Source organism: Protopterus annectens, chromosome 4.part1 (genome assembly GCF_019279795.1).
Source record: "Protopterus annectens isolate FY-2018-M chromosome 4.part1, PAN1.0, whole genome shotgun sequence".
In the NCBI taxonomy this organism is placed as follows: Eukaryota; Metazoa; Chordata; order Ceratodontiformes; family Protopteridae; genus Protopterus; species Protopterus annectens.
The window spans coordinates 416,965,712-416,990,017 of NC_056734.1; the positions used below are offsets into that span (position 1 = coordinate 416,965,712).

Sequence of the window (24,306 nt, forward strand, 5' to 3'; positions counted from 1 at the left end):
CAAAAACATGCCCAACAACAACCATCACCTAAAGCACAGCACCAAGTCTAACTACAGTGGGGAAGGAGGGAGGGTAAATTGGACTGCAGCAATGTGGATCTTCGAACATCTACATTTATGGTAGGTACAAAACTGTACTATGTTCTTCATCTCACATTGCTGCAGTCCTTACTTATGGGTAGAATCCCAAAGCAACGGGAAAGGGAGGATGGTATAAATCATAAAGCATTAGGGGCCGCTAAAATGCCCTGTAAAATTGCAGTGGCAAATCCAGCCCTAGACTTAGAATAAAGAGGAAGGTGGTAATGCTTAGAAAAGGTATGCACTGAACTCCAAGTAGCTGCCTCCAAAATGTCTTTTGTAGCTACCCCCCTTAGAAAGGCCGTAGAAGTAGCAGTAGCCCTAGTGGAATGCGGCCTGATTCCAGCAGGAATCTCCTTACCATGATGGGAATAACAGAAAGAAATACAAAACCCAATCCATTTAGAAATAGTTTGTTTTGAAACAGGTTTACCCTGTGAACCCAAAGCAAAAGAAACAAACAATTGCTGAGACTGTCTGAACTCCTTGGTTCTGCTCAAATAATAACGCAACTGCCTGTGAATATCCAAAGTATGCAAAATTTTCTCCCCTTTATTTTGTGGGTTTGCATAAAAAGTAGGCAAATGAATAGTTTGATTTAAGGCCACACTAGAAACCACCTTAGGCATAAAGGAAGGATTAGTACGCAAAGATACCCTATTCCTTATGAAAAATCAGGAAAGGCTCCACTGCCATGAGGGCCTGTAATTCAGAAACCCTTCTTGCAGAGGTAATGGCCAACAAAAAAGCAGTTTTCCATGACAAATACTTTAACTCGGCAGTAGCTGCAGGCTCAAAAGGTTGTAGAGTAAGTTTTTCCAACACAAAATTGAGATCCCAAGCAGGAGTAGGAGCTCTACGTGGGGGTCTTATATTCTTTGCCCTCTAAGAAATTGCTTAAACCAAGGATGAGAGAATAAAGGAGGGTCACAATCATAGTGAGCAGAAATGGCTGCAGCATGGACCTTTATTGAGGAGAAAGACAAACCCTTGTCCAATAACTCAGTAAGGTATTGAAGAGCAACACTTAAATCAGGTTTGGAGACATCAAAGTCCTTTCCTTTGCTCCAAATAAAAATCTCCTCCATTTATCAGCGTAAACTTTCCTGGTACTAGGCCTCCTGGCCTCCAAAATAACATTCAAAACTTGTTGTGGAAGCTGAGACCCTCCAGAGTCTAAAACAGAATATGCCAGGCTGTTAGATGTAGAGACTGAATCTTGACATTGAGGAAGTGACTGTCCTCTTGTGACAAAAGGTGCGGAATCAAAGGCAGAGGCCATGGAGGTTCTCGTACTAAGCTCCTCAGTAGTGGGTACCAGTGTTGTCGAGGCCAATCCGGTGCTATCAAAATCATGGTTGGCTTGTCTTGTCTGGCCTTCAAGAGTACCTTGGGAAGAAGAGGCAGAGGTGGAAAGGCATATACATGCAGATTGTTCCAACTGAATGATAGAGCGCCCACCTTCCAAGCTGTGTGATGAAACATTTTTGTGCAAAACTTTGGCAACTGGTAATTTAGTGGAGAAGCGAACAGATCTATGTCTGGAGTTCCCCATAACACTGTCAACTGTTGAAATACATGAGGATCCAATTTCCACTCGTGAGGATCCACTATTTGTCTGCTCAATACATCTGCTAAGGAGTTCTGTGCTCCTGGTAGAAACCTTGCCTGAAGATTGAGGTGTAGATTGAGAGCAGTTTCCCACAGAATCATCGCTTGCCTGCAAAGAGGGTAAGAATGGGTTCCCCCTGCTTGTTGATGTACCACATGACAGTAGTGTTGTCTGTTTGAATCAACACCTGCCCTGGGTGAAGTAAATCTTTGAAAGCCATCAATGCAAACTGGACTGCTAACATTTCCTTCAAGTTGATATGCAAATGTTGGAGTTTGACAGGCCACGTGTTTTGCACCCATTTTCCATTGAGGTGTGCTCCCCAAGCCTTGTCCGAGGCATCTGTCATTAGAATCTGACTCGCCTCTGGCCGGGTCACAGAGAGTCCCTTGTTTAGGTGACATTCCTGAGCCCACCACAAAAACTCCTTCCGAATGCAAGGTATTATCTGAATGACAGTGTCTAGATCTTGGCAGTGCTGTGTCCATACATTTTTGAAATCCCATTGAAGCTTCCTCATATGCAATTTGGCATTGGGAAGCACCAGAATACAAGATGCCATGAACCCCAAGGCTTGAAGGACTGTCCTTGCAGTCAGCCTGGACCGTAGAGACATTTGATGGAAATAAAGAGAAAGGCTTCTTTGTTTGTCTGGGGTCAAAAAGGCCATCTGGGAAGCTGTATTCAGTCTCACACCCAGAAAGCACATGTCCTGAGAGGGTACTAGACTGGACTTTGTTTCGTTCACAGAATACCCTAGGCATCTTAACACTGCCATCACATACTGTAGATGAAGAAGTTCGTCCTTTTCTTGTGCAATAATCAGGCAATCGTCCAAATAAGGATAAATCTGTATTCCTCTTAGTCTGAAAAATGCTATCACTGGAGCCAGAACCTTTGTGAACACTCTGGGCAGTAGATAAGCCAAAGGGCAATGCAGAGAACTGATAATGTAAATTTCCAGCCCGAGCAGGTACCTCCTGCAACTGGGCCTGATAGGAACATGAAGGTAAGCCTCTTTGAGATCCAGAGTAACCATCCAGTGATCTTTGCCCAACAGAGGTAAAAGTTGTTGTAAAGTCAGCATCTTGAACTTTGGAATGTCCAGGTAAGTGTTGAGGATAGATAAATCCAAAATTGGTCTCCACGTGTTCCCTTTCTTTGGAACTAGAAACAGGCGAGAATAAAATCCTAGGCCCACTTCTGACAGAGGAACTGGCTGTATAGCTCCTATTTGAAGAAGTAAAGAAATCTGTCTGCGAGCCTCTATCCTTTGCAGAGGAGGGACGTCTGGCATGCCTTTGAAAGGAGGCATGGTATGGAAATAGAACTTGTAACCTCGGTTTATAATGTCCAATACCCATTTGTCCTGGGTGACTAAATGCCAATTTTGCTTGAAAAGAGCCAACTTTCCTCCCAAAGGAGCTGCCAGGCAAGAAGAATCTGGCAGCTGAAAATGTAGGTCATTGGGCCTGTTTACGAAAGGACTGGCCCCTGCCCTCACCAGCAGATTGAGTAGGCGAACTCCATTGTCTCGGCCTGAAAGTACAATGAGCTCTGCCCCTAGCACGCCTAGATCTACCCCTAGACTGAGAATCAGAAGAAGGGTACGTCCACCCCTTAGTAGGCCAATTTCTACTAAACTTTGGAGGTTGTACCTGCAAAAAATCTTTAACAGTCTGCATAGACTTAGCCTTGTCTTCCATTTTCTTTAAGACTGACTCCACAGGAGGACCAAACAAAACTTCAGACTGTAAAGGGGCATCCAGAATTCTAGACTTGACATGCTCAGACAAATTCTGATCCTTAAGCCAGGCGTGCCTACGAATAACTGAACCAGTGGCAGCCACCCTAGAAGAAGCCTGTAAAGCATCAAAACCACATTGCAAAGAGTGCTTACCCACCTGTTCAGAAACATGCACTAAATCCTGCAATTCTTTACACTCTATGCCCTCTGCCAAAGCATCCACTTTAGACCTTAGCTGAGAAAGGAGGAAATTCTGATACTTCAACATATGAAACTGGCAGTTCAAAGCTCTCATTGCTAAAGTAGAAGAGGTATACACCTTCTTACCCCATCTATCCAAAGCTCTAGCTTCCTTATCCAGAGGAACCGGATTCTTAACAACAGAGGCTCTAACACCCTTAGGCCCCTGACTAATAGTTTCTGGGTCCGCCTAGGACTCTTATACAGATATTTATGAGCCTCAGGCACCCTGTAATACCTGTCCGGTTTAACTGGGGCAGGAGGCACAGAATCTGGATTAAGGGAAGCTTCGAAAAACATCTGAAACAACATCCAAAACTGGAGGTATAGCTAAGGGTCTATGCTGTGGTAAAACAAGAACTCCCAAGTCTCTTCCGTGAATCAGAGTAATCCTGTCCCTCCCACTGAAAATGCTCCCTCATGGAATGCAGAGTTTCTGAAAATGAAAAATCCTCTGGAGGGGAAGCAGAAGGAGTGGAATCCTCTGCATCAGAATCAGAATAAGGAGGGAAATCTTGAATGTCTTCAGCAGAAGACTCTGAATCATCTGAGGCCTGCTCCAAACTTTCCAACTCTGGCTCCATCCTGGGCCTTTTATCAGGAGGGGGCATACAACCTCTAATTAAAGTAATCAAATCCTCTGCCATTTTAAGCATGTGCTTTTTAGGCACAGACCCTGAAGAACCCGAACAGACACCAGAGGAAGGCAAGACAGACCTGCCCTTAGAAGGAGCCTTAGAAACAGTAGCAGAAGGCCTAACCACCTTAGGCATAGAAGGGAGAATAGTAACCTGAGAGGCCCCTTCAACCTGACCTGCCTCCTGAGAGGCCACATCCTGTAAAATCAAAGTTTCCCCCTGGGACTCAACAGAAACTTCAGCCGGATCCACCTGTTCAGCTGTAGCTTCTAAAGGTCCGGCGTCCGGAACGGACGAATCATCCTGTCTAGGCTTTAAAGATTTGTCTTTGCACTTCTTAGTAGAAGCAGGCGTCGGAACATCCGACGGCATATTATAATTACACCTCTTGCCAAAGACTAACCTAGCGCAATCTAACCTCCGTTTTATAGTGCGCTTATTAAACCTAGCACAAAACCGACACCCGACTACGTCGTGCTCCGGTCCCAAACAAGGAATACAAAGCGAGTGGTAATCCCTATGCGGTATCTGTTTCCCACAAGAAATACAATTATTCACTTTTTCTGACATCCGGTAAGTAACTGAGGCAAGAAAAAACAAAAATGTTCCCCAACGGGGTACTTAGCCCAACTTGGTATCGGTCTGAAACTCCGAAAACGAAAAATTTCAGAATGCCGAACGGCACTTGCAACACTGCTTCTGCATCGGACCATGCGGCAAAAAAGACTGAGGATATAACGTCGGTCATGCGCCTTTATACCCTGACGCTCTGATGTCAGATCTAGGCGCCATGACCGACGTCAGCCTAATACTTTGGTATTCGGGCCGACCGAGGACAGCGGACTACCCATAAGTAAGGACTGCAGCAATGTGAGATGAAGAACATCCATCTCTTGCCATTCTAGAACTAGAGGAGGAAGGAGAGACTCCCGTCTTAACCTGAGGTTTTATCAAATATCCTCATCTCCTGGTCCAGATTCACAAACACAGGGGGAATGCATAGTGATAGGACGTTACAGAAGCAACTGGAGAAAGACAAAAACTTAGATAACTTTAGTTCAGACACCAATGAAATGCTAGTGAGTCACCTTACATGGAAGTCTCACATACATTAGAAGGGCAGACAGTATCCACCCTGGAAACCTTTGATGGAAAGGAGGAGCCCTTTGAAGGAGGTTTGGAACAATCTTCCAAATGGAATTTCTCCTTTCTTTGTACTTTGCTCTCATTAACAAAATATTTTCTGCATAATAATCCTTTTAATATTAGCTTTATGCTTGTCAAATGGCTTGGGATCAAAAGATCTACTCACAAATATGTCGGACAAACTGCTTATTTTGAGGAGAGATTTTATGCCTACATTTCTATTGATTTAAGACTAGAATGGGTCTCTGGTTTGTCCTCCTGTCTATCCTAGAGCCAAACACAATTCCTGCAAGCAGTGAAAAAAATACCAATTAAGTAGTCAGGAGGCTGAGAGGCGTGAGCAAAGACAGAAAAACTATCACAGCTTCTAAACAAACTAGTGTTCCTAGTCAAAAGAGGGAGGAGAGGATGAATGCAACAAGCTTACAATTTGACAGGAGAATATTGAAGCTATGACATGGATAACAATTCATGCAGCATTAACAGAAATTAGAAAAAAAAATCAAATAACTCAAGAAAATTTTAAGCAGAAGCCTCTTGGTACTGAGATGCAAGGGGCGCTTGCAGTGAATGAGAACTAGAGAAATAGAGAAGCACAAGGCATTATAGGGGACGAGGAATGAGTTACACCCTGGGAGGACACAAAAGTGCAGAGGTAAGTTGCAGCCTGCAGCACTGAAGAGGACGGGGTAGAACATAAAAGATCAAAACCTTGATATACTGGCAGCTACAATTATAAACTAGGATAAGGACCACCAAGGCCTCTAAGTTTAGCAGTACAACCCAACCCAAGTGTGCCCCCATATACCTTGGGTGTCTATTAAGAGAGGTATGCTAGTTTGGAGATGGTCAAGGGCTGTGTGTGTGTGTGTGTGTGTGTGTGTGTGTGTGTGTGTGTGTGTGTGTGTGTGTGTGTGTGTGTGTGTGTGTGTGTGGGTGGGTTGTATGGTAGGCAATATTTTACTTACTGTCTGCCTCTGCCCATTAGAGACATGGGGGCCAGATTGGAGTGAATTCACAATTTCCCATCAAATAGTACAGTTTTGTACCTACCATAAATGTAGATGTCCGATAGATATGCAACTGCAGTCCTTACATATGGGTTGTCCTGCCTCAGGCAGCCCTCGGTCGGCCGGATTCCAAAGTCTGGGTCCGGCGTCGGCTGATGTCGCCTCCTCCCTGTCAGAGCGGCTGGGGTATAAAAGCATCAGACGACGCCATCTTCCTCAGTGTTTCTTGCCCCAGATGCCAGGTGCCCTCCAAGGAAGGCTAAATTTATAACTGGATAAAATTTCCAGACATACACAATAGCAATAAACAGATACACCATAACAGATATCCCCAGCTAAGTATAAAAGGAGGGAAGTGGACCCAATACACAGAGGGGTAGGAGGGAGGGAAAACCGGACTGCAGTTGCATATCTATCTGACATCTACATTTATGGTAGGTACAAAACTGTACTATGTCCTTCAAGAATGCAACTGCAGTCCTTACATATGGGTTGAATACCATAGCCAAGCTGGGGGTGGTAGGCTCTAAGATAAGGATGGTGTAGCTAAAATGCCCTGCAGGACTGCCGAAGCAAAGCCTGCCCGGGATCTGGAATATAAGGCAGGTTGTAGTGCTTGGAAAATGTATGCACGGAGCTCCATGTAGCAGCTTCTAGAATGTCCTTTGTAGCCACCCCTCTTTGGAAGGCTGTTGAGGTGGCTGTAGCTCTGGTGGAGTGTGGCCTGATATTGGCTGGCACACCCTTTCCATGGAAAGAATAACAGAATCTGATGCAATGTCCAATCCATTTTGAAATTGTTTGTTTGGAAATTGCCTTTCCTTGCACTCCAGGAGCGTATGCTACAAATAGTTGGTCAGACTTTCTGTTGGCCTTTGTTCTGTCCAAGTAGTAGCGTAGTTGTCTGTGCATGTCCAAAGTGTGCAGCAGCTTTTCCCCTTTATTTTGAGGATTGGGGAAGAAAGTAGGCAGGTGAATTGCTTGATTTAGAGACACCCTGGATATCACTTTTGGCATAAAAGAAGGATTGGTTCTTAAAGAAACCCTGTCCTGATGAAAAATGAGGAATGGAGGTACTGCCATGAGGGCCTGTATCTCCGAAACTCTTCTTGCTGAGGTAATTGCAAACAGGAAAACTGTTTTCCAGGAAAGAAATTGCAATTCTGAAGATGCTGCTGGTTCAAAAGGAGGAAGAGTTAATTTTTCCAACACGAAGTTGAGGTCCCATGCAGGCACTGGTGGTTTTCTGGGAGGTTTGTTATTCTTTATTCCTCTTAGAAATTCTTAGCAAAGGATGTGAAAAAACAGGTGGATCAGTGTTGTATTTTGCTGAAATTGCTGAAGCGTGTATTTTTATGGAAGAATAGGAAAGTCCATTATGCATCATTTCTGCCAAGTATTCCAGTATCTGTGGGATGCTCATTACTGATGCACCCTATCCCCTGTTGGTATTCCAGATGTTGAATCTCTTCCATTTGGCTGAATAAGTCTTTCTGGTGGAAGGTTTGCGTGCTTCCAATAGTATCTGTTGAACTTCCTTGGAGAGAGAGATATGGGGAGAAATCATGGAACCCTTCAAGCTGTCAGCTGCAGAGTTTGCAGGTTGGGATGAACCGTCCTGTAATTGTGCTGAGTCAAGAGTAGAGGCCATTGAGGCAGGAGCCACGGCTTGGTGCAAGTTATGCTCCTTAGTAATGGATACCAGTGCTGTCTTGGCCAATCTGGAGCTATTAAGATGCCTTTTGGTTACTCTGCTTTGATCTTCAGTAACACCTTGGTCATTAATGGTAGAGGTGGGAATGCATAGATTGTTAGAGAGTTCCAGCTGAATGAGAGAGCATCTATTCTCCAGGCTTGTGGATGGTGTGTCCTCGAGCAGAACTTTTTCAGATGATGATTGAGGTGGGAGGCAAAGAGATCTATGTCCGGCCTCCCCCATGCACGAGTTATTTGTGCAAAAATGTCTGGATGCAACATCCATTCGTGCGGGTCCAGGATGTTTCTGCTTAGACTGTCCATCAGAACATTGTCCCTGCCCAGAACAAACTGGGATTGCAGCTGTATGTTCAGTTTCAGGGACTTTTCCCAAAGAGTCATTGTTAGTCTGCAAAGGGGGTAAGAATGAGTACCTCCCTGCTTGTTTATGTACCACATAACAGTGGTGTTGTCTGTGTCTATTAGCAGATGACCTTGTTGAAGATATTTTCCGAAGGCCTCTATTGCATGAATTACTGCTAACATCTCTGATTGATGTGTAGATGTACTTCCTGGGGGGTCCATTGCCCTTGAATGCATCTGCCCTCCATGTGCGCCCCCCCATCCATGGTCTGAGGCGTCTGTTGTAATGGTTTGGCTTGTTTGAGGTTTGTTGAAAGGCATACCTTTGTTTAACTGGCTTGCTTGGGCCCACCACAAAAATTCCCTTTGTAGACATGGGATGAGTGGGATAATTGCTTCTAAGTTGTGGCTGTGTTGACACCATAAACTTTTTAGGTACCATTGTAGTTTTCTCATGTGTAGTCTTGCCAGTGGAATCAGCAGAATGCAAGATGCCATGAAACCCAGGGCCTGCAGGATTTTCCTTGTAGTCATCTGGGTGAGCTTTGCTAGGCTTTTGAAGTAATGTGGTAATTGTTCTTGCTTCTCTTCTGTGAGGTAAGCCATTTGTGATTCTGTGTCTAGTTTGGCTCCTAGAAAAATTATTTGTTGGGATGGCAGTAGTCTTGATTTTTGTAAGTTGACTGTGTATCCCAAAGCCTGTAGTAAGTGAATGACATAATTCAAGTTTTTTGTCAAGGCTTGCTTGCTGTCTGCTTGTATAAGGCAGTCATCCAGGTATGAGTATATTTGTATCCCCTGGAGTCTGCAGTGTGCAATTACTGATGCCAGGCATTTCGTGAATACTCTGGGTGCAGTAGTTAAGCCAAAAGGCAATGCTGAAAATTGATAATGCTCTGACCCTGCAAGAAATCTGAGGTATCTTCTGCAACTGTGTCCGATTGGGACATGCAGGTATGCCTCCTTGAGGTCCAGAGTAACCAGCCAAGACCCCTTGCCCAGCATGGGAAGGAGTTGCTGTAGCGTCAGCATTTTGAATTTTGGTACAATGAGAAAAGTGTTTAGAGCGGACAAGTCCAGTATAGGCCTCCATTGCTTTTCTTTTCTTGGAACAAGGAACAGTCTTGAGTAAAATCCCTGGCCTCGTTCCTGAGGAACCTTTTCTATTGCTTTGATTTGCATCAGCTTTGAAACTTGTTCGAATGCCTCTGCCCTTTGATTTTGTGGCAGGTTTGGCATGCCTTGTCTTGTTGGTAAAGTATGGAAGTGGAACCTGTAGCCTTGGTCTATTATGTCCAGAATCCATTTGTCCTTTGTTAAAATGTGCCAATTTTTTGAAAATAAGGATAATTTTCCGCCTAAAGGTGCTTCTCTGAGCCTTGGTCGGCGGTGTCAAAGTCAAGTCATTGTGATTGTCCCGGTGGAGCAGGGGAAGTCCCTACGCCACCTCTCTGATTAGTCAGTTGCTATTGGCGTCCCCTGTAGGAGCCTCTGTATTGCCCTCTTCCTCGGGCACGCCTGTTTTTTCCCCTTTGAAACTTGTCAGTGTCCGGAAAGGACCAATTCTTAGAAGGCCAATTCCTGCTGAACCTTGGTGGCTGAACCTGGAGGAAATCCTTGACTGTTTGCACTGATTTAGCCTTTTCCTTAATTGATTTCAACACATCCTGAGCATTAGCACCAAATAGCTTGTGTTTTTCCAGAGGTGCATCTAGAAGCTTTACTTTAACATGATCTGGCAATGCCTGTTCTTTCAACCATGAATGTCTATGTATGACGGCCCCTGTCATAGCTGCCCTACATGAAGCTTCCAATGCATCATAACCACACTGAAGAAAATGATTGCTAACCTGCTGTGTGTTATGGACCAAATCCTGCAAGGCCTTTCTATCTAAAGGCTCAGGAGAGGCTAACCTTTTCTGCAAATCATCCATCAAGAAATCCTGATACTGAAACATATGAAAAAGGCAATTAAGGGCCCTCATGGCAAGTGTGGTTGAGGTATAAACTTTTTTGCCCCACCTCTCCAGGGACCTAGCTTCCCTGTCTGAGGGCAAAGGATTTTTGGCTGTGGATGTGGCCACCCCTTTGGGCCCCTGGGAAAGTTTCTATATCAACAGAATGGGCCTTAAAGAAATGCTTGTGAGTTTCAGGAACCCTGTAGTATCTGTCCGGCTTGACAGGAGCAGGGGGGGAGAGAATCAGGAGAAGCACTCGAATCTGAGTACACATCATCCAGTACATCTAACACTGGAGGGACAGCTAAAGGCCTGTGTTGGGGAAGCTTAAGGAAGGTACGAAGCAGTTTCCTAGAGTCGGAGAATTCCTGACCTTGCCACTGAAAATGCTCTCTCATGGAGTGGAGAATTTCCCCACAATAAATATCCTCAGGAGGAGAGGCAGAAGGAATAGATTCCTCCGCATCAGAATCCTCGTAGGCCTGGAAGGACTCTTCCTGGGTATCCGAGTGATCAGAGTCACCAGAGGCTTCATCTGAAGAAAGGGTGTCTGTATGCTCAACCCTGGGCCTTTTGTCAGAAGGTGGCTGAGAACCTCTGTCAGGATGGGCCTAGGAGCCTCTGATTAAGGAAATTAAATCTGCGGCTAAAGTCATGATTTGCTTATCAGTAGTGGGCTGAGGCAAAGCTTTAGGAGGGTGAGACTTAGCCTGGCTGGCAGCCTTAGCACGTGTGTAGGCCTTGATAGACATAGACATAGGGGGCCTAGCTGCCCCACGTGCTGGAGTAACCTTGTCCACCGGTATGGTCTCAGGCAAATCTTGGGCTTAAGTTTCTGGAGGAAAATCAACAACCGGTGCAATCTCCGGGGCCGGAGTGATCGGTAAAGCGGTGTCGTCGGTCCGGAGCGGTGGAACAACCGCCTCAGAAGAGACCGATGCACTCGCAGTAGTTTTTGGCGTGGTGTCGCTGGAAGTCGCAGGCCGAGAATGTCGGTCCCGGTCTTTCCGTTTTTTGGAAATATGAGGGGTCGGTTGTTCCGACGGCATGGTATAAGAGTATTTATCGCCAAAATCTTCAGCAAACTCTGCCCGGCGCCTGAGTGTGCGCTTATTGAAGCAAGCACAGGCAGCAAAAGGCCGAGGCGTCATGGTCTGGGCCAAGGCAGGGGAGGCAGTAAGAATGGAAGTCCTTATGAGGTATTTGTTTACCACAAGACAAACAATTATTAACTTTTTCAGTTTTTTCTGACATCGGCTGAGGCAAGAAAAGGTTCCCCAACGGGGTACTTAGCTTTTTGATGACTTCGGATACGTAAAACACAGCAGCTGACCGACCGGCACTTGCGAGCTGCTTCTGCTTCGGGCACCGCGTGGCAAGAAAGACTGAGGAAGATGGCGTCAGCTGATGCTTTTATACCCCAGCTGCTCTGACGTCGGGGAGGAGGCGACATCAGCCGACACCGGACCCAGACTTTGGAATCCGGACGACCGAGGGCTGCCTGAGGCAGGACAACCCATATGTAAGGACTGCAGTTGCATTCTTGAAGGACATGGTTAAGGTTACATTTAAATCACGTCAGGGATGAACTCTGCTTCACATGGATGGGGAGCCTCTGAAACACTTAGCAGTATGCTCTATTTATGACACAGGCAAAGTTTAAATCCTTGGATCTAGTGCTGTTCATTTTTCAAATGTGCAAAAGATCCAACAGGGCTGGATCTGAGGATGCCTTATATGCCAGGCATACATTGCCTCTCAGTAACCTGTAGGAGACTGAGTATACAGATAGGGCCTTAAGGCAATCTGTGTAGAACAGTGTGTTAATACCCCACATTCTCCTAGTGAGAACCTCTGTGGGTGTTCCAGCCGTTGCAAATGCCTGATCAGGTATATGCCAAAGGAGACAATGTACTTAATGATGGGTCTGATAAGGACTGAGTAAAGTGATATTATAATTTCCTTGGATTTGGATGCCGTACCCATATTTATAAAGCTGGACAACACAGAATGACTTTCTTAATGTCTTGGCTACGTGATGGTCAAAGGCCAGATTACTGTCTACTTATGTTCTTAGATCCCTAGCTATGAGGTCAACTCTTAGGGGTGTTTTACCATTGGAATAACTGGCTTGTGTGAAAGTTTTCCCAAAGGGCACTATAATGCACGTCTTGGTGCTGAGTTTTAAACCATGGCCTTGGCACCAGTCATTTGTCTGTATTGGTCCCTCTTGCAGGATGTTAGTGTTGTGGGAAGAATCTATGATAAGCTCCCAATTTATAATCTGTGAACTTGGTGAGCCTTAGGCCCTTGACATTAGCTCTGACTTCTGAGAAGAAGGTGCCAAACAGGAGCAGGCTCAGCACAAATCCCTGAAGTACTCCACTAGTAACCAATCTCTTCGTAGAAGAGGTTTCACCAGTCCTGGCTTTCTGGATCCTATCTGAGTCACCTGGCAATCCAATGAGTTATTTAGGGAGTTATGCCTAGTTTGGAGAGTTTGCCAACAATACCAAAGTTGGGGACTGTAACAAACATCTTAGCCAAGTCAAGCTAGGAAGCATACACCTATATCTCATCCACTTGCCTTGTTGACCCTCGCAGAGAAGTCTACCAGGTTAAATAGGAGACCTTTCCTTGATAAAACCAAACTGGGATGGGTCCAATGTCTGTAGGCTGTCAATGCTCTTTGTTGATCATTTCCATGATAATTCATTCCATGGTTTTGCACATTAGACTTGCCAGATTGATTGGGTCTGTAGTTGCTGGGGTCAGTCGATGGGCCAACACTGTGAACAGGGATGACCGCTGCAATCCTACATTCACTTGGTACCCAACCTATTTTGAGACTAGTTGAAAAATGCCTCGTGGTCCTGTAAGGTCATGTTTTAAGCTATTTAGGAAGAAACCCGAATACTGTACTGGCCCACTGAGGCAGTGCTTTTGGCCTTGGCAGACTCCACCAAGGCCAGTGCTTCCTGCTGAAAGTTGGGCAGATATGCTAGAAAAAATTTCACAGAGGGTGGGGGTGGGGGGTGAAGTTTGAGCTGAATTTTCCCGTCAGCAGATTCGCTATGCCTCTCTGCTCAGTGAAGGTGGTGCCATTTACCACAATTCCGCACACGTGTTATCTTTAAGATTTTCGGCATAGCTTAAGAAGCTATGGTTGTTGGTTGTCCTTAGCCTGAAAAGATATCTTGACACTGAAGTTGGTGTTGTTGGACAATCCTCTTAGTTTCTTATTTACTTTAATCAGGGAGCTCTTGTTTTTATGAGTGTAGCTCTTTCTGATTTTAGCAGTTATTTTTTTCATTTTTACATACCCTGTTAAGGCTGGGATTCCACTACTGTGGTTTGCTTTTGGTGTTTGTTATGGGCTTACTTCTGGTAGGTACAGCAGCCTCTATGCAGCCATTCACATGTTTGTAAAGATTTCTGCGAAAAATTCTGCAGATTGCCGTGATCTTGGGGCTCAGGGGGGCACTGAATTTTGAAAAGCTGTCACTCAAGTAGGATGTAGTTTGCTTTAGAACAGTTCCTAACTTGCAGATATAGTTGGGGTTTTTCCAATTTGATTTTTGTTTTGAAAGAGACAGCTTTGTGATTTCACCTCACTAATGAGCATGAGACAAAATAGGGAGGGGAGAGAGGATTTGGTGCAGCACTGCCCCATTTTGGTCAGTACTAGGTTCAGTATGTTTGAAGTTCTGGTTGGAGTGCAAACAATCTGGCCCAGTGTATTTGTGTTAATAAAGTTCAGAAAACATTATGCCTGCGAGTTTGAGGCAGCGTACATTTCCAAGTTTATAGGAGGAGTAGTTAAAGTCCCCCATGAATAGGGTATTTAGTTGGATGGCAAGTTTCTCCAGTACGTCTAGGTACAAACAGATTCTTGTAACACAGATGGTAGCCCACAGTTAGCTAGGATATGTTAAGGGACTTTATGGTGGTTTGCACGTGGATGAACTTCACAGCGTCATCCTGTTTAACCAACCTGGAGGTTGTTGCTAATGTAGATCAAGACAGCTCCACCTGTAGAGCCAGTCTGTGCTGCTGTTGGCCTAAATGTTTGGAAGGTGCTATAGCCTTGCACTGACGGTACTTTCTGTGGTTTCAAACTAATTCTTGGTAAAGGCACAAATGTCTACATTAGCCAGTGTGAAAGCTTGTAGGGTGTGGAGTTTCTCGTTAAGGCTCCTAGTATCGAGCAGTAATACTTAAGATTGCTTTGATTTTTTTTTTTTTTTTTTGCTATGATGGAAGGTTTGTTATTGCACAAAGGCTCTAAAGGGTGGATAAAGTTTTAGTCAATATCTAAAAGCCAGGGAGTGGACAGATGCAGACCATCCCTGGCACAGCAACCATATCCTCCCATGCTAACAGATTAAATCCCCTGGAATGAAAACAGAAACTAAGCAAATTCTTAAAATCAGTCATTTTTGATCATATTGTGACATCATCCCTGGTGAAGGCAAAATGCTGCTCAGTGCAAAGCACATACCTGCCTGACACATTCAGAGAGATCTAGAACAACTCACTGAACTATATGAAGAGAAGTCTTGGATCATTTTCACCCACATGAACTATTACAGAATCATATTTCTACTTGTGGTACAGTGACTTGAAGGAGTGTGTGATACTGCGGATGCTGGATCCCAATAAGCAGTTAACATTTATCTTCTTCATCTAACCTAGTTGTTTGGGGCTATCTGTGCATGTTACAATGGAATCCCCTACGACAAGAATCCTAGGTAAAGTGTTTGTTTGCCTTATGGGCTTCGATCATGGGAGACCATGGGGTGAAGGCTTAACTGATGTGTTCATTGTTGCTTTTGGTGTATGCTTTAGAGATTACAGAGGATAGGAGTTACCATTTGTAGGCTTAGGAGGTGTTTGAGTTTTAGGAATGTTTCTTTTAAGTGCCTCAGCATAAGATGGTCTGTGTGTTCAATAAAAATAAAATGCTGAATATTAAAGTTCTAAAATATAGCCTCATTAAAATGCAATTCTTACTAAGCTCGATTTAACACCCCCATTAAAAAGTCAAGAGTCTGTATTAACATCAAAACTTACCTCAAGGCAATCGTTGAACAGAAATAGGGTAACTTGTTCACCTCGGTCACACAACTCTTCACTAAGCGATACTGTCTCTACCCTCTGTACTAGCAAACGGTGAGATGACAACAGATTAGCCTGCAAGAACAAAAAACATTTTTATGTGGCCCTACATTCAATACTTCAAATAATGAAACTTTACTGAGTTTTAAATTACTGAGCTCTCCCATTAATTTCATGACGCACGTTACTATAGATTCCTTTTCTTGATGTCAGTTTTACTCTCAGGATTAAGCCTATGAGCTGATAATGAACGTCACCCTGCCATCTTGGGTTTGACTACTTCAGTCTCTAATTTCTTAGCATACAACGTTTAACAAGTCACTTAACACAGACAATACCTCCTGGGCCTAAAATCCAGTTGTTCACCATGTTAATAAAATGCATTACAATATACAATAAAGCTCCAGAAGTCTAAAAACATCTCAAAATCAGCATGTCCTAATTTCTTTGGAGCACACTCAAACTCAGTGACATTGCTTTGGTTGGTCCTTCCCAGCTTCTACTTGAATCGATCACTGAAAGAACAGAGCATTCCACCTCTTCAATTATTTTCTCCCACAAAGTAAAAAAAGAAGACAGAAGCAAAAAGTAGAATCCCTGAGACCAAAGGAAAAAGTTCCCCTCTTCATGGTGAAGGAAGACTGGGATGGTATCAAAGACACAAGATAAAATGTTTTCTAAAATGTGGAGTTATGCCAGTGCCTGCATAACATCTTTTTAAAATGGTCTGCAAGCCTTCATTTATTTTGTTTGAAAATTATGAGCAGTTTTGATTGGAAGGCTCCATGAAACTACTGAATGTTGTAATTCAATACCAAAAACTGCCTTTGATGCAAACTACTCATTTAAAATAGACAGCCATAGGCATATGCAAGCAATAGGGCTAAACAGGAAAAATAAAAACTTGGACCACCCATGCTGGCTGCCTCCATGACGGCCCCTCTTTTTTGATTCTTTCCCTGGTGACAAAAGTACAGTTTTGTACCTACCATAAATGTAGATGTTAGAGTGTATACCCTGCTGCAGTCATCACACTTGGGTTATCCTGTCATCAGGTGGTCCCGCAGTCAGCCTGAATTACAAAGTCTTGGTCCTGTGTTGGTTGCTGTCGCTTCTTCCCTGACGTCAGTGCGCCAGGGGTATATAGGATGCATCAGATGCCATTTCCTTCAGTTTTTCTTGCCCCAGATGTCAGGTGCCCCCCCCAAAATGGTGGTCAGTAAATAGTACCAATCATAAAAGTTTAGCACAAACAAAACAGCCCTCCAGCTATAAGCACATACACCACAAAGGTAGCATCAGATTTAGAGGCATTAAAAAGTTTTAGTTAATTAGGTCAGAGGGGATGGAGGAAGGGTAACCTGGACTGCAGCAGGGTATACACTCGAACATCTACATTTATGGTAGGTACAAAACTGTACTATGTTCATCGTGTTACCCTGCTGCAGTCATCACACTTTGGTAGAATCCCAAAGCTAAGGATGGGAGGTGGAGTCGAACAGGGTTAGAAGAGGCTAGAAGGCCCTGCAGAACTGCAGTGGCGAAGCCAGATCCAGTCTTAGAGTAAAGTGGTAAGTGATAGTGTTTGGTGAAGGTGTGTACTGAACTCCAAGTTGCAGCTTCCAAAATATCCTTGGTTGGCACCCCTCTGAGGAAGGCTGTAGATGTAGCTGCTGCCCTGGTAGAGTGGGGCCTTATGCTAGCAAGAACTGGTTTTCCATGGTGGGTGTAGCAAAAACGAATGCAATGTCCTATCCATTTGGAAATGGTCTGTTTTGATATAGCCTTCCCTTGTGAAGCTGCAGCAAAGGATACAAAGAGCTGGTCAGATTTTCTGAAAACCTTAGTTTTATCCAAGTAGTAACGTAGTTGCCTGTGAATGTCCAAGGAGTGCAGGAGTCTTTCTCCTTTATTCTGTGGATTTGGAAAGAAGGTGGGTAAATGGATGGTTTGATTTAGAGCCACACTGGATACCACCTTAGGCATAAAGGATGGGTTAGTTCGTAGAGAAACTGTCTTGATGAAAAATGAGGAAAGGCTCTACTGCCATTAGTGCCTGAAGCTCTGAGACTCTTCTGGCTGAAGTTATTGCTAGCAGCAGGGCAGTCTTCCATGATATAAACTTTAAGTCAGCTGAAAAAGCTGGTTCAAAAGGTGGTAGTGTAAGTTTTTTCAGAACATAGAGGTCCCGGGTTGGTGTAGGTGCTCTCCTGGGGGGCCTAATGTTTTTGGCCCCTCTGAGAAACTGCCTTAGAAGCGGATGTGAAAATAAGGGAGGATCCGTGTTGTAGTGGGCTGAAATAGGTGAGGCGTGGATTTTAATAGATGAAAAAGAAAGTCCTTTGTGTAACATCTCAGTTAAGTACTGTAGAATCTGAGGTATGTGCGGCTGAAGAGTATTTTGGCCTTTAGCTTTGTTCCAGGTGCAAAACCTTTTCCATTTGTCCGAGTAGGCCTTCCTGGTGCTGGGCCTCCTGGCTTCCAGAATAACATCCATAACAGCTCGAGGAAGAGGAGCTGGCTGGTTGCTTAGGTGATTTGCCATGCAGCCAAATTTAAGGTTTTGAGCTGGCTGTGGAGAATCTGTCTTGCTGTGTGAGCAAATGAGTAATTTGTGGTAAAATCCAAGGGGGGCCCTGGGTCATATTCCTTAGTAGTGGGTACCAGTGCTGGCGTGGCCAGACTGGGGCTATGAGTATCATTCTGGGTCTCTCCAGCCTGACTTTCAGCAGCACCTTTGTGAGAAGGGGCAATGGAGGGAAGGCATATACTGTCAGGTTTTTCCAACTGAATGAGAGTGCATCTACTTTCCAAGCTTGATGGTGAAACGTCCTTGTACAAAATTTTGTTAGCTGATAGTTTTGGGGGCTGGCAAACAGGTCTATGTCTGGGTGCCCCCATTTTTGAGTTATCATTGCAAATACTTGTGGATCCAATTTCCACTCGTGGGGATCCATGATGTTTCTGCTTAGGTAGTCTGCCAATGTGTTCTTTTTTCCTGGCAGGAATTGAGCTTGTAGCTGAACTTGGTAAGCCAGTGCTGTGTTCCACAAGGTCATTGCTTGCCTGCATAGAGGGTAGGAGTGTGTACCCCCTTGTTTATGTACCACATTACTGTGGTGTTGTCCGTCCTTATTGTAAGCTGTCCTGGATGTAAGAGGTCCTTGAAGGCTGTCAGGGCATTCTGTACAGCTAGCATTTCTTTTTGATTGATGTGCAGATTCCTTTGATCTGTAGTCCATATGCCTTGAATGCACCGTCCTGCCATGTGTGCCCCCCAGGCATAGTCCGATGCATCTGTTGTCATACTTTGCCTGGCTGGGGGCAAGGTGAAAGGCTGACCCTTGTTGAGGTGACATGCCTGTGACCACCATAGAAACTCTTGAAGGCAGGGAATGAGAGATATTATGTCCAAGCCCTGGCTGTGTTGAGTCCATACGCTTTTTAGGTACCACTGTAATTTCCTCATATGCAGTTCTGCAAATGGTATTAGTAGTATGTAAGATGCCATGAAGCCCAAGGCCTGCAGAATTTTTCTTGCAGGGAGTTGGGTCTTTATTGCCATTGTTTTGAAGTATTGAGTCAGTTGTAGTTTGTCTGGTGTCAGATAAGCCATCTGGGCCGTTGTATTCAAGCTGGCACCCAGGAATATCATATTTTGTGAGGGTACTAGTTTTGACTTCTTTTTGTTTACTGTGTACCCTAGGCAACTTAGGTGTTTTACAAAAGCCAGATGTTGTAAGAGGATGTCCTTGCTTTCTGCTTGGATGAGGCAGTCGTCCAAGTATGGGTATATTTGAATTCCTCTTTGTCTGCAGTATGCAATTACTGGTGCCAGGCATTTTGTGAAGACCCTGGGTGCAGTGGATAAGCCAAAGGGCAGTGCAGAGAATTGGTAATGGGTTGAACCTGCAATGAAACGGAGGTATCTTCTGCAATTTTGTCTGATAGGGACATGCAGGTATGCCTCCTTGAGGTCCAACGTTACTAGCCATGCTTTCTTGCCCAACATGGGAAGAAGCTGCTGTAGTGTTAGCATCTTAAATGTGGGTACTTGTAAGAAGGTGTTTAGAATTGAAAGGTCCGTAATAGGTCTCCAAGCATTGTCCTTTCTGGGGACTAGAAAGAGCCTTGAGTAAAATCCTTGGCCTTGCTCCCATGTAGGTACCAGTTGAATGGCTCTCATGTCCATGAGAGCTGTAATTTGTTTTTGCCTCTGCCCATTGATTTTGTGTCAGGTTTGGCATTCCTCTTATCGTTGGCAAGGTGTGGAAATGGAATCTGTATCCTTGTGAAATAATGTCTAGGACCCATTTGTCCTTTGTGATGATGCGCCAGTTGTCTGTAAAAAGTGTTAATTTTCCTCCCAAAGGAGCTGCCAAGAGAGTTTTGCTTGGCAATATGGATTTAAGTCACTGTGTTTGCCTTCTAGCAGTTTGGGGCCTGTCTTCTCCTCCCTTCTGTGTTGCAGTGCCCCATTGTCGAGGTTTGTGATGGGTTTGTGCTTGTCCTCTGCCTTTTGGGCGTCTGTATTTACCCCTCTATGGTCTGTCAGTAGCTGGAAAGGACCAATTTTTTGTTGGCCAATTTCTGCTGAAGTGAGGGGGCTGAACCTGTAAGAAATCTTTGACCGTCTGCATAGATTTTGCCTTATCCTCCATTTTCTTTAAGACTTCTTCTGCTTTAACCTGAAATAGGACATCCTGCTGTAAGGGAGCATCTAGTAACTTTGCTTTAACATGATCATGCAGAGTTTGTTCCTTTAACCAAGCATGCCTACGTATAACAGACCCAGTAACAGCTGCTCTACAGGAAGCTTCCAAGGAATCAAATCCACATTGTAAAGTATGTTTGCCCACCTGTTCAGCTGCATGCAACAGATCCTGCATTTCCTTCAATTCAGACTGTTGAGGGTGTGTGCTCATCTTTTGTTTTATGTGAGACATTAGAAATTGCTGGTATTTAAGCATGTGAAATTGACAATTTAGTGCTCTCATAGCTAGAGTGGCTGAGGTGTAAACCTTCTTATCCCCACCTGTTTAGTGCTCTGGTGTCCCTTTCAGAGGGTACCGGATTTTTTGCCATAGAAGCCTTAGCCCCTTTGGGACCCTGGGAGATAGTCTCTGGGTCAGTAACAGGGCTTTTGTAAAGGAACTTGTGGGAGTCAGGCACTCTGGTTTGGCTGGAGCAGGAGGCAGTGAATCTGGATTTAAACTAGATTCTAAGTAAACATCATCCACAATGTCTAAAACTGGGGGGATAGCAAGTGGTCTGTGCTGTGGGAGTAAAAGAAACTCTTTGAGTCGGAGTAGTCCTGACCTTCCCAGTGGAAATGTTCCCTCATGGTATGTAAGGTTTCCCCAAAGGAATAGTCTTCAGAGGGAGAAGCTGAGGGAATGGAATCCTCAGCATCAGAATCTTCATAAGGAGGAAAGAAGTAAGCCTGAGGAAATAGACACTTGATCAGAGGAGGCATAATCTTCCTCTTGTATAGGCCTTTTGTCGGGTGGGGGTTGGGAAACCCTGATTAAAGAAATCAAGTCTTCAGCCATTTTAAGCATCTGTTTCTTAGGCATGGGGCCTTGAACTGGAGACTGAAGTGCAGTCTTTTTTGGTTTAAGAGGAGTCTTAAGCTTAGGATACGGTTTTATGGTGAGCGTCGTCGGTCTGAAGACACCTTCAGAAACCAAAGGTGTTTCTGCAGTACCGGCTTATCGTTCTGCAATGTCATCGGTAGGGCCTAAAGAAAATGGCTGCGTCAGCCGAGAACTCTCCGCCAGAGAATCCAAAGCGGTCTGGGGTTCCAATTTTGAGGTAGCCAGGGGCTGCGTAGGCGCCTCACTGAAAACCGGTGAACTGGCGACCGGCCCAACCGAGGCCTCGGAGTCTGGCTTGGATCTAAGCTGCCTGTCCTTATATTTGCGTTTTTTGTGCACGCTGGTAGTCGGTTGCTCCGACGGCATAGTGTAATTAAATTTTCTACTGAAGTAGTGCTGTGTGAAATCAAAGCGTCGTTTTATAGTTCGCTTATTGAACCTAGCACAAAAGCGACAACCAGTGACGTCGTGGTCTGGGCCTAGGCAAGGTATACAATAAGAATGAAAATCCTTATGAGGTATTTGCTTCCCACAAGAAATACAATTGTTAACTTTTTCTGACATCGGTCTGAGGCAAGAAAAGTTTCCCCAACAGGGTACTTAGCTTTATTGAAGACTTCGGATCTGAAATTCGACCTCTAAAATCTCAGGAGTCGGCTGACCGGCACTTGCGAACTGCTTCTGCTTCGGGCACCGCGCGGCAAGAAAGACTGAAGAAAATGGCGTCGGATGCATCCTATATACCCCTAGCGCACTGACGTCAAGGAAGAAGCGACAGCAACCGATGCCGGACCAAGACTTTGGAATTCAGGCTGACTGCGGGACCGCCTGACGACAGGATAACTCAAGTGTGATGACTGCAGCAGGGTAACACGATGAATATTGGGCAGTTGCCCAAGAGAAGGTCTAATGGTTGATACCAGCAAGCAAAAAAAAAATCCCAAAAAAACAAACAGGTATACTGTGAATCAAACGGATTCAAGACAGGCTCCCTCTTTCCCAAAAAACAATGAAGGGCCTATGCCCACCTGTGTCTCTCAGGGAGGAAGGGCAAAATCCATATCCAAGGGGAATTCAAAATGCAATTCATCTGAAGATCAGACAAATGTGCCCCAGTGCCTGCAGTGTTGGCAAAGTACAGTTTTGTACCTACCATAAATGTAGATGTTAGAGTGTATACACTACTGCAGTCATTACACTTGGGTTATCCTGCCATCAGGCGGTTCCCCAGTCGACCTGAGTTCCAAAGTCTTGGTCCGGTGTCGGTTGCTGTCGCCTCCTCCCTGACGTCAGTGCAACAGGAGTATATAAGATGCAGCAGACGCCATTTTCTTCAGTTTTTCTTGCCCCAGATGTCAGGTGCCCCCAAATAGGTAGGCAATTCAAATTGCTAATAAAACATACATAAGAAAAACAAACAACTTTCAGTTACCAGCAAATACTCCCCATAGGTAGTAAAGGGTAGAAGACATAGGTACATACCAGCAAGTAAGGGGGGAAGATGGGAGGGTAACCTGGACTGCAGCAGTGTATACACTCTAACATCTACATTTATGGTAGGTACAAAGCTGTACTATGTTCATCGTGTTACAATGCTGCAGTCATTACACTTGGGTAGAATCCCAAAGCTGAGGTAGGGTGGCTGGTTCTATAAGGCATTAGGGGTGGCTATAAGGCCCTGCAGCACTGCAGTGGCGAAGCCAGTACTGGATTTAGAGTATAGAGGCAGATGGTAATGGTTGGTGAAGGCATGTACAGAACTCCAAGTTGCTGCTTCCAAAATAACCTTGGTAGGTACTCCTCTGAGGTAGGCAGTTGAAGTGGCTGTTGCCCTACTGGAGTGAGATCTAATGCTGCTAGGTACAGGTTTCTCATGGTGTGTATAGCAGAAACGTATAGAATGTCCTATCCATTTTGAAATAGTCTGTTTTGAAATGGCTTTTCCCTGTGCTCCGGCAGCATATGCTACCAATAACTGCTCAGACTTCCTGAAAGCTTTGGTTTTGTCCAAGTAGAAGCGCAACTGCCTGTGAATGTCCAAGGAATGCAGTAGTCTCTCCCCTTTATTCTGTGGTTTTGGATAAAAAGTTGGCAAATGAAGTTTGGTTTAGAGCCACACTGGATACCACCTTTGGCATAAATGTAGGGTTAGTTCTTAAAGACACCCTGTCCTGGTGGAAAATGAGGAAAGGTTCCACTGCCATTAGTGCCTGTAATTCTGAAACTCTTTGTGCTGATGTTCTTGCCAGGAGCAGAGCAGTTTTACCAAGAGATATATTTCAATTCTGCTGTGTTAGCTGGCTCAAAAGGAGGTAAAGTTAATTTTTCCAAAACAAAGTTGAGGTCCCAAGTTGGAGTAGGTTCTCTACGGGGCGGTCTTATGTTTTTAGCCCCTCTGAGGTACTGTCTTAGCAAAGGATTAGATAAAATTGGTGGATCCGTGTTGTAATGAGCAGAGATGGCAGAGGCGTGGATATTGATGGATGAGGAGGAGAGGCTTTTGTCCAGCATCTCAGTTAAATATTGTAGTATCTGAGGAATGTTTGGGACATGAGGGTCAAGGCTGTGAGCTTGGTTCCAGGCACAGAATCTCTTCCATTTATCCGAATAGGCTTTCCTGGTACTAGGCCTTCTGGCCTCCAGAATGACATACATAACAGCTTTGGAGAACGGCATTGCTTGCTTGACTAAGGAATCTCCCATGCAGCTAGGCTTGAGGTCTTTAGCTGGCTGTGTAGTATTCGATTGTTGTGCTGAGTCAGCAGATGTGGGGTTTGAGGCAAAATCCAGGGTGGTCCTTGTGCTACGTTCTTTAAGATTGGGTACCAGTGCAGGCGTGGCCAGTCTGGTGCAATCAGGATAATCTTTGGCTCTTCTTGCCTGGCTTTTATGAGTACCTTTGGCAGGAGAGGTAGTGGTGGGAAAGCGTATACTTGTAGGTTTTTCCAGCTGAATGAGAGGGCATCCACTTTCCATGCTTGTGGATGGTAACTTCTTGTGCAGAATTTCTGTAGCTGGTAGTTCATTGGGGATGCAAACAGATCTATGTCCGGGCTCCACCATTTCTGTGTTATTCTGAATATTTGTGGATTCAATTCCCA

General features: G+C 44.7%; 1 protein-coding gene across 1 annotated transcript in view; it reads right to left on the reverse strand.

The window, feature by feature from the left end:
- ECT2 (epithelial cell transforming 2) overlaps positions 1-24,306 on the reverse strand; it is a 1,537,379-nt gene that overhangs the window by 521,641 nt on the left and 991,432 nt on the right. Inside the window, exon 18 of the mRNA XM_044070772.1 lies at positions 15,564-15,683. Within this exon, the coding sequence (XP_043926707.1) occupies positions 15,564-15,683 (120 nt within the window). The remainder of the gene's footprint in view (positions 1-15,563; positions 15,684-24,306) is intronic.